Source organism: Ixodes scapularis, unplaced genomic scaffold, assembly GCF_016920785.2.
Source record: "Ixodes scapularis isolate PalLabHiFi unplaced genomic scaffold, ASM1692078v2 PGA_scaffold9__187_contigs__length_104089568, whole genome shotgun sequence".
NCBI classification, from domain to species: domain Eukaryota; kingdom Metazoa; phylum Arthropoda; class Arachnida; order Ixodida; family Ixodidae; genus Ixodes; species Ixodes scapularis.
The window spans coordinates 6337432-6348006 of NW_024609884.1; the positions used below are offsets into that span (position 1 = coordinate 6337432).

Sequence of the window (10575 nt, forward strand, 5' to 3'; positions counted from 1 at the left end):
CTACCTGAATACGAACGGGTTCCCAACTAGTGCCACGTCAGCAAAATTCAGCTCATTTTTTTAATACGAGCATGCGTCATCACCCGGACTGGGCTCGGTAAGAATCAATCCGTCGGTGAATAATCAGGTTCACGTCCGTGGCCAGTAGTTGCGGTGACTGAAATCATCGAGTTCTAACAAAAGAAGTAGGAAGAGGCTCACCAAAAGAAGAAACTGGAAGAACAGGAAAAAAAAGTTCGAAATAACCAAGTTACTTGACAGCTGCCGAGTCCGGAACACATATGTGTAACCGCAGCTCAGTGATTGTTCAAATTACGGTGTTTTAGAAACGGTCCAATAAGCAAACGGCCTCTAAGAATGTGAAAAGACTAGTTAATTTTACAGTGGCCTCACTAACCGAGTCTGGGAGAGAAAGAATGTCTCAAATTGTATCGTGAGCAACTCCCGCGCGCTGCATGAAGGGTTTCTTTCCGCCGTGAGGGAGAAAAAAACAACTAAGAATAGAAAAAGGCACGGGCCAGATCTCCTTTCCGGAATGGTTTGCGTCAGGTTGTCAAGGTTTGTAGTCTCCGTAGCTCCTACGCTGTCAAAACTGCTTGCGCGAGAGCGTGGCTTTGTTTTAGGTCTCCTTCGCACAAGAGCGTGCGCGAATGAGGCACAAGAGGAATACACGGACTTTCGCATCAGTGTGAGGATGCAGCACTGTGTAAACTACGCTATAGCCTTGGGGCTGTAGCACAAAGCCTGAACGACTGAAGACTGCTCGTTCATGATACAAACTAGTGGCAGCGCAGATATACATTTGACCAAATTCGATAAAAATAAGGCCCCCACACAATTGCATGGTTATTGCTTGAGGTGTTCCCCACGTCCTGCTCAAAATCCTTTGGTTAGTGTTGAGGCGACGTCGACATTTGTTGGAGTTAATTAGACTGCAGGGCGCCCAGGAGATCAGGTGATCTACACAGGCACCCAAGGTATGAATACGTTGGAACATGTGCTTCTTATGTTTTGTTCATTTTGTAGATTATTAATTGAAGCTCTGCATGGCACGTTTGCCGCATGGTCCTAAGGACAGCTGTTTTAAATGTGGGCCTTGAGATTTGAGGGTTTATCTACAACTGGCAAGGTGATGTGGGTGAGCTTTGAGGTTTTGCCTACCCTGTGGTCAACAAATCCTGGAAGGCTTGCTGCATCTTACTATAGTATACCTTAGTCGGGCAGTAGCCCCAAACGGCCACATTGTGACCGTATACTGCAGTCTTGATCACTGGTCATGGGTGTTGTTAATACGTAGTCGGGTCTCTGACAAGACCGCCATTGCAGCGTTAAACAGGAGAGGGCTTATATCGCTACCCTGGGGAACACCTTTGGCTATTGCGCGCTTCAAACTACGAGTCCCGTCAATGCGTACACACATTGTAGTTTCTTTCATAAAAGCGCGTAGCAATGCAAACCCTCGACCTTGTTCGCCAAGCTTCATAAATTTGTGAATGATGGTAACGTACTTTCGTAAACGGTACACCTGATGTAACGAAATATGGCAGTGAAAGTGTTTCCCTGTTGCCTACAATTGTTTTATTTCTGATACAAAACCATCAAACGTATTTCTCCTAGAGAGTTGTTTCCGGAATCGAGACAGCTGATTAGGCAGCTCATAATATGTCTCAAGCTGCCCGCCAAAAACGTTGAACAACTACTATACTCCGTTTCACCTTGTGTTGTACCGCAGCGAAGGCTAGAAGCGCGAGCTTATACCGTTGGCAGCTGCCCTTGGTGCACGAGAGCTTGTGAAGCCGAGATGCCCCCCACAGCAAGGAGCCCGCGCTTGTAGCCTTTCTTGCGGTACATCCTAAGGTGAAATAGAGTATAGACGCTCTACAGCAGCTGTGCATGGGCGCCGCCATAACTGACCTTCAGTTTTTGTTTCCTCTTATTCCGTCCGCATCACTTCATCATTACCACAGCAGGACAGGTTATTGCCATTTTAGATGCTACTGTGTTCTTGTGTCCAGCATAGGCCCTTGTGAAGACCCGTCAACGCCCGCTTCAGTGGCTCGGCATCTCGGTAAGACAAGAGAAGGGCGGCTATGGCGGCTCAATCTGGCGCGTGTGTAAAGCGTCTATAGTTTCCTCACCTACTAGTCTCTCACACAGCGTATGAGAGACATGGGTCTGCAGGCAGTTGGTGTCACCGATGGGCTGTTCTGACATGAAATGGCACAAACAAGGATTGCAGCCAGGTAGGAGAAAGAACAGACGACGCCAAATGTGTTTAAGGTAATATTGGAGACCAAGAAGGGTTTGAGTAAAAAGTCGTGGAGAGTTTGAGAAGTGATTCCATTCGAAACTGGTGCAGAGCGTTTACGAGCAGAACACCGAAAAGCATACTATAATTCAACCATTGTAGAGTCTGAGTCGGGTCTTGAAGGTGCATGCGCATTCAAGAAATTCCGGGGCTTGCGCCACGGTGATGTTCCGGACGATGAAAAGCCAAAAAGTGGATGAAGGGTACTGTTTGGTTATTTCCTTGTCGTGATGTTTTAAGAGCTCGACGCTGTGCTTTTCCGCACAATGAACGCAGCGAAAGGTATTGTTAGATTTAGTTCTGACCGGTAAATAAGATTGTGAAGTTTTGAGGTAGCTTTAAAGAACGCTTGAGATACTGCAGCCATCTGGACTATCGTTCCCAGATATATTATCAAAGTTCAACCCGGTAGCAGGGTGGGGAACGAAAAGAAATATTATTTATATCGTTAGTTAAATTATACAAGATTTATTATCATGATTTAAATCAAACCATAATCGCAAAAATAATCCCGCAACAATTTTTTATTTATTATTTCTCTACCATTTGATGCTTTCGTATAAATCAAAGAATGATCAAGCAATATATATATATATATATATATATATATATATATATATATATATATATATATATATATATATAAGGCTGAACACGAGCAAAAAGAAGTGCTCTTTTGAGCAAATCGTAGCGTTAAGCTTGATTTCTACCTTGCACTTTTTTTCCGTCAGTTTTGCAACATCCCATTGCAACAAAATCAGAATTCAAAATGAACGAAAACTCGAAATTTAATGTTTTATAACAATCAAACCAGAACGCGCAAGAAAAAATCTAATAAAAGTTTTTTTTTTAATGAGGCTATTTTTGTTTTAGTATGGTGGAGATTACATCAATACAAAGTTGTTAATTAGACAACACTTTACATTTACAGTACTTCTTTGTTCCGCATTATTAACAGTGATCGGACAAATTCATCAATCAATCTGCCATGTTGAGAAGTGCATCTAGTGATAAAGAATTAATTTTATAGCTTCAGCGATTTAAATCCAATTAATCTGATCTAAATCAAATAAATATTATTTATTTTTATTAAAAAAAAACAATTCATTTTCCAGTCTCTCCGGCAGGATTACAGTTGTTAACTAAGCAATCATTGAGAGTGACGGGGGCCCTTGTGTAGGAAAAGTAGAATTACAAAAAACGATCGTTATCCCAGCTGTGGAATTTGGTAGACCAGAACACACGTATAAAAGTGGTGGCGATACTCATGTCAAGCGTAGTGTGCTCAAAACAAGGCCTCACAAAAGTCGCTATGCCCTGGTTAAGACAATGGAGGCTGATGGCTTTTGTGAGCTTTTCGAGCGATCGACTATTTGCACCAGACCATCGTGATTAGAGTTGATGCACCTGGGGGGTGGGGGGGGGGGGGGGGTCGGTCCAGCCACGTTGCCCCCGCACTCTACTTCCGAGTGCGTCAAAAATGCCCATGAATACTTCCTCTAGTTACGAAATCTCATAACTTATGTACGAAGGAGAATAAGGAACTTGTGTGTGTTTTCGCTTCATCGTGTCTCAAGTATCAACCTAAAAATACAAGCAAAATACGAAGACGGTAAGAGCTCCGTTTAGGTGTTAAAACAATAAAAGCTCAATGAACAGACACTTTTAAAGTACCATGCACGCGTCCGTGGAGTTTCGACCCATTAGCACAGCAAACCCAAACTTTTGAAAATAATTTTTTTTTCTTGAGCAGTCAATTAATAACGCTTATGCATAAAAAGGGTTCGCCAGCATGCTAGCGAGTTTTTTTTTCTGTTACATGATACGCATCAAATATACCTTGCAAGGTATATTTGACGCGCCTGCAAACACCCTTTGTTGTTGTTGTTGTTGTTTTCCACTAATTTGAGGCTCTCGTTAAACACCTATGGGGACTTACTTGAATCGCAGAAGAACGACTGATTCAGCTCATCCGCCCTGGTGTTCACATGCTGGCCCATATGCTGATGGTGGAAAAGAGCCGCGTTGTCGTCCGGCCGGCAGTCGCCCCCCTGGCCGTAGGCGCCCTCTGGCGCCAGGTTTGCCGAAGCGATGTCGAAGCAGCTGGCGTGGTACGGCAGGCAGAAGTGCGACACGTTGTCAGCGTGGTTTGGCGCTACGCCCAGCGACACCGAGCAGCCGTCTTGAAAGAACGAGAAGCCGTCGGCCTCAATGGCCAGGGACGGGTCCAGGTTCAGCAAGTTGTCTTGAGACAGGGCGGACTCCTCGAAGAAGGCCTTCTCCAGACTCTGCGCCTGGTGAAGCAGCGCTTGGGAGTCGAGCTCTTCCACCACTTGGTCGGTGAGGTTGAGGATGTCCTTGACGGAGAAGGGCGTCGCGGAACTGGCCAGCATCTTTCAACTTGGCACTTGTCTCCAGCGGCGCGTCCGCGGCGGCCACTTGGACCGAGCCGCCTCTTGCACCGCGGGAGCGGCCTCTCGAATAGACCAAGTGGATGAGCGCGGCCACTCGGGCCAGTCACTTGGCATCTGCGTGCATGACGCTGGCTTCCGCAGCGCGAGGTGGCCTGCAGCAGCCTGCAAGTGGAGAAGGACGCCCGTCGCGGGGTTCGGGCGGGCCCACGCCGACGCCTGGCGCTCTGTTTACGCGCCTCGGGTGAAAGGGAGTGCTCCACGGGCCGCCCGGACGAATCGCAGCCCCTGCTGGGCCGTTCCTGCTGCCGCCCAACCTATCCGGCCTCGCGCCCCGAGCGCGTAATCCAAGTGCCTTTGACGTGCTAGCTCTGGCTGCGGTCGCCCATCTCCAACCCACGGCACACTCCTCACCCCTCCGCCCGAAGATGATCGGCAAGACACGAACTAATTACACGTTACCGATGACTTTCCAATACGCACATTTGTGAACCGCATTTTAAATTTAATTTGTGCTTCTCATGTAAGGCACTCCATGACTGGTGCATTACGTCAAGGATGCATCTTAATTTTCTTAAGCTGTAAGGGAAGACGCCATTTCTCATAATAAATATACCTGATGCTGCGCAAGCTGGTTTACTGGTTTAAGCTCAGATGACAACTTCACGCATAATGACGATAACATCCAGCATCCCCAACTTTCTTGGACATCAACGCCTCGGCACATCCACTAAGATGACAATTTAAACTGAACAACGACAAACATGGCATTTTTCCCCGGTAATATTTTAGATGAGAGTCATAAAATATCAATAAGCAGTGATTAAACATTTGGAAGAGCATAGTTTTTATTCCACGGCTCTACACATTTTGTTTTGAATTGATTCCTGCGGGTCACCAATATCTGCTTTTCCCAGGACTGTAATTGCCTGGGTATCATATAACACAAATAAAATACAATTTTGATATTTCCTTGAAAACTTTTTAGTCCACGGAATGTCCCAAAACGTTGCCCATGATTTCATCCCACATGTAGCGAGGATAGAACGCCAAAATATGCGGCACGCAGTGCGTAAGTACGAGTGCACTCTGAACACTAGAAGCAGCCATCCAACAAATTATCTAATAACATGCCTATATCATTCTCTTCTGAGCTGGAGGGCCTTCAAGTTCCCTGCGATCTTCCACGAAGGAAGTGAACCGAGTATTGAAAGCAGTTTCATATTGTTTCACGAGCTACATATTCCTCTTCAGGTGTTCTGGTAACACCGGACTCGCATGTCGATCGTCGAATGTGATAGTGCACCTCAGCTCGCACCACGTGGAGCGAAAGCTTGTGCTTCAGAACCCAGGGATCCTGTGTTTGACAAAAACGGTGTACGTTTGATCTGGATAGACATTGCACCGGAGTGAGCTCGTCGAATTACTAGCGCGTGATGGACGATAAAGAACATAGGTTGGCGTTCGTACTGGACTCGCGAAATTTTTCACCAACATTGTGACCGCTGTCGTAACATTACAAAGGCAGACCTACTTCGCGCTGTCTAAAAAGCACTCTCCAATGTGTTTTCTCATTGTTTGCGTTGGTCGAAGGCCGTCACGTCAGCGACTGTAGTTCATTTTCCAGGTATATTCTCATAATATAGTATAGCACACATATATACAGGGCCCTTAATTTTATTTTAAAACATATTTATTAAAAAAAAAAGCCTTGAGAGATGGACTTCTGAGGTATGTGCAGGTGAGTTATCCGGCCAAGGGGACATAATATGGTGGTCTAATTATCATATAAAGTCCAATAATTAGCTAAATTTGTTAACTTTTCAATTTGTGAAAATATTGCTGAGTTTCATCGAAAACCACAAGATTAGACATTTTATAAAGGCGGCATTGCGCTAAAGGAAGGGCGGCATTGCGCTAAAGTTACCACTCGTACAACACGAGCAAGGCTGGCGGTACAAAAACGCAGACGATAATCTTATTCGCGTCTTCGCACTGCTAGCCTTGTGCCCGTTGCACGAATGGTAACTTTAGCGCACCCGCGGGCTTTTCACGCTCCTTACGTCTTTCTAAAATTTCCTAATGTAGTGGCATTCGATGACGCTCAGCAAAATTCTAATTGGAGTCATGTTCATTTTCAAAAACTAAAACAGTTAACATATTTCAGTTAATTCTGCGAATTGTCGTGACGATAATATTCGGCTCGCCTGATCGTTTAACTCACCTGCACAAAGTGCAATAGTGTACCTTTCACGGTTTTTCTTTTAGTCGATGTGTTCGAATTAAAATCAAACACCCTGTATATACTTATACTATATATGTATATACAGTACGTGGAGAGGGGGAGAGAAAGAGAGAGAGAGAGATAAATTGTTTTACAGCTACTCAATTCTAGATTAATTTTCTAGACATCCGGGCTCTACTCGAAGGCGCGACATTAATTACTCAACTTTATCATGAACCGAAGGATTGTCCTAAACGTTTTACACCCGCATCCCTGTAAACTTAGCATATCGTATAGCCATATGGCCGGTAGATTTAAGTCGATGTGCTCCAATGATAGGGATTTCAACGCCAAGACTGACCACCTACACTCTAAGAAAAAGCCCGTGAGTCTTTTTTCCCGCACAACACTCGGAGAGCCAATCACCGCAACTTACGGAGGCAGCTCAGCGAATGACGATGCCGAAACATATGTTTAGACCAAAAAACGCAGTCTGAGTTGTGACGTTAAGCAATGCAAGCGTGACGTTTTGCATTGATTAATGTCGCAACTCAGACTGCGTTTTTTGGTCTAAACATATGTTTCCGCATCGTCATTCGCTGAGCTGCCTCTGTAAGTTGCAATTGGCTCTCCGAGTGTTGTGCGTGAAAGTTTTCGCACAGACATTTTTAGAGTGTTGATCCTGTCAGTTTATTCAGTGAACGAGATCCCCAGATAGAAGCAGGACGTCAGGCGAATCTCGTCCTGACATACATAATAATCAAGCTCCATATGGGACCCCTCTGTGGGCCTCAGTGTCCAGCTGAGTCATTCTTATGAAGTGAACTAGTTCAACCTTTCCGCGGTCTTCAACTACAGTTTCAATAAAAAAAAAATTATATTAAGTGTTTTTTTTTTATTTCTTTGCGGTTTTGAACGCGGGTAAACTTGTAACTGAAAAACTCCCAGAATGTAAAACCAAATCGATTTGCTTCTTTTTAACTTTGTCCGCCACTTAACGTTTTCTTCGTCACACGGTTTATTGCCCATGCTATTACGAGGAAGAAATGAGAGCATATAAACGAGTATAACTACAGATTTGTAAAAACTATAGCCGTCATCAATTGGCATTAGTCTTTTTGTGGCTGGAGTGCAGCATCCATCTATACAAAACGCTGCTGTTGATTGTTTAGCAGACACCATCCTTTCCAGGCTAAAAAACAACTTACGGGAAGGCAAGCACTCGTATCAGGTCAACTTTCCCCATAGAATTGTAGTAACGTTGAAATCTGTGAGAGTTAATTGGTCTATGCATAGAACTATAGTCAATGACAGGTTAAGAGTTTAGGGCGAGGCAAAGGAAGGCTGGGGACGAAGACGCGGGCGGAATGCTGGAGCGAGGGGGATGCTTCCTCCTTTCCTGTTCATCAATCCATCTGCTTCGTCCTCCCCAGCCTTCCTTTCTTTCGCCCTGAACTCTTTACCTGTCACCGACTATGATCCAGTTAACGGCCAAACCAAAATCTACTGCGACTACATTGTGAGTGTAGCCTCAAATGAAAAGAACAAATAAAAAAAATCTATATTTGCAAATCTCGTTTTTGTCCTTTTTTGCCGTTCATGTTGATGTCCCTTATCCCCGTAACTTTACCAGCACGCACTAATTTGGGAAGTCTATGTTTGCTAGTTTCTAAAGCCGATTAACGTCATGTTGCAGCCAGAATCCATACGGTCGGTGGGTAAATGCAGTAGTTTATATTTATCAAAGTTGCAGCTGCATTCGACAAGTACTAAACCCGTAACTTAAACTGTTTCACCTTCGACGTCTTGAGAAAGGAACGTGAAAAAAGTAACGGTGTGAACTCTAAACAAGCGGAGCCAAGAAGCCCCCCAACAAAAAAAAGTGACAGAATAAGCGTGCTGGTAAAACTGATCGATGCCCCCAAAAGAAAAAAAAAAAAAAAAAAAAAAACATTATAAGGCAACAATATATTAATCGAGATGAGTGTTTTGATTTGCCTTCTTATTGCATGTGCACATGTGTGTGCCGTAGTATCGGGCTGTATATATTAGACGTCCAGATACTGTTGCCATAAACCAATGCAAAGCCATCTTGTCCCCCGAATAGCTTCAGAGCATAGGAAGTTGAACGTCTTGCGCCAGTGCCGATGGTCCTTAAGAGGGCGGGTCTTGCAACGACACTTTGCTTGCCCTTCTGCTTATCGCCACAGCCCTCCCAAGTGTGCTATCTGTCGTGCAGGGTGGTCGCCGTCTTCTGCATCTCCAGTGCCCCGCCACTTGGGGGAGTGCGTCAGCTTGTGTTTACTAGTTACTGCTGAAACGACACACGCCTCTCTTCGCTCGTTGTTCCTCAAAACATTCAAGACTCACCTAAGTGCCCACGGATGCTTGTGAAGCAAAGAACCCAGCTGGCAGGGCCACGTCCCACCGGCGCCGTTGAACGCTTTGGTCATCTCCTGAACCGTGCAGACAGATGCCAAGCAGGTACCAAGAACTCACCGATCATAGACTAATAAGCTTCACTGCCGGAAACAACAAAAGTGGAAGAGACGGCCATTGCTGAGAAGACGTCGCGTCTCTGACCCAGGGGGCGAACTGAACAAGCGAGAGGAGAGGGATGGCGAGGCACCAATCTTTCGTTTATGCATTGTACTGCAGGCCAAACTGCATAAACTGCATAAGCATGAGCGGGAAAAGGATTAAAACAAAGTGATCCAAGCATAAAAAGGAAAACAGAGGTTAACTTAGTTTGTTATTGTGCGGGACAAAATGTATGAGGAACTAAAAGATACAATAAAAGGAGGAGATGGAACACGTATCAGGTCAATGCATGCACGTGCACACATAGCACCGAACGCACAAACTACAGTGATCTTCTGGAGGTACGTTAAAACATAGTTCTCACATAGTTCAGGTACAGCGCTAAAAGTAGCTTGACCTTTCTGGACACTCAAAATCAAACAATGTTTCGTTCGAGTATCCTTCTTTCACATCAAAAACGCCATCTCAGATACAGATGCATTTGGCCTTCGCGCTCCGCCTGTTAGTGGAGAGGAGAGCGGGAGAGGACGATGCTTCCTTAGGATGTGTCGCGGATCAGCACGATGTGCGTGTGTACTTAGGCACAAACTCTGTGTATTAAATCAGGACAATCAATGGACTTTTTTTTCGCGGTATTCGGATGTCTCAAAGGACTGTAGCTAGAGTGTACAAAAAATGGTGAGTGTTGGGATAGATGTAGCCTCGCCCAGTTGTGGCATTTTTGCAACGCCGAGTTTTTAAACGTCAAATATCCCCAATAAGAATACATACACACACAAAACAAAAACGTTCTTGAAAGGTTTTTCGACGCCCCAAGAACTCTTTCAGCTCGTGAAGACCGGTTGCGCCTGAAGCACTATCGCCTTCATGCGGACTAAAGGTACCTCGGCTATCAAGAGCTCTTTCTCGTAAAAAAAAGAGCTTAAAAGAACTTCTATAGGTTTTTTTACAAAGAGTTAACCCTTTTAGGGGGTGCTTAAAAGAACTTTTCTTAGGGTGGAAAATATGGGCAAGCCGAAGAATCCCTAAAAATTATTTTATGACAAGATTTTTTTTTTTTTAGAGTGTACCATAAACCTCTTTTTGCGCGA

At 44.8% G+C, this 10575-nt stretch overlaps 1 protein-coding gene across 1 annotated transcript in view; it reads right to left on the reverse strand.

The window, feature by feature from the left end:
* The window catches only part of LOC8051452 (homeobox protein Nkx-2.5), a 42758-nt gene extending 37808 nt beyond the window's left edge, over nucleotides 1-4950 (reverse strand). Inside the window, exon 1 of the mRNA XM_029978000.3 lies at nucleotides 4248-4950. Coding sequence (XP_029833860.1) covers nucleotides 4248-4701 — 454 coding nt within the window. The 5' untranslated portion in view covers nucleotides 4702-4950. The remainder of the gene's footprint in view (nucleotides 1-4247) is intronic.
* Between the last annotated feature and the right edge of the window lie 5625 nt (nucleotides 4951-10575).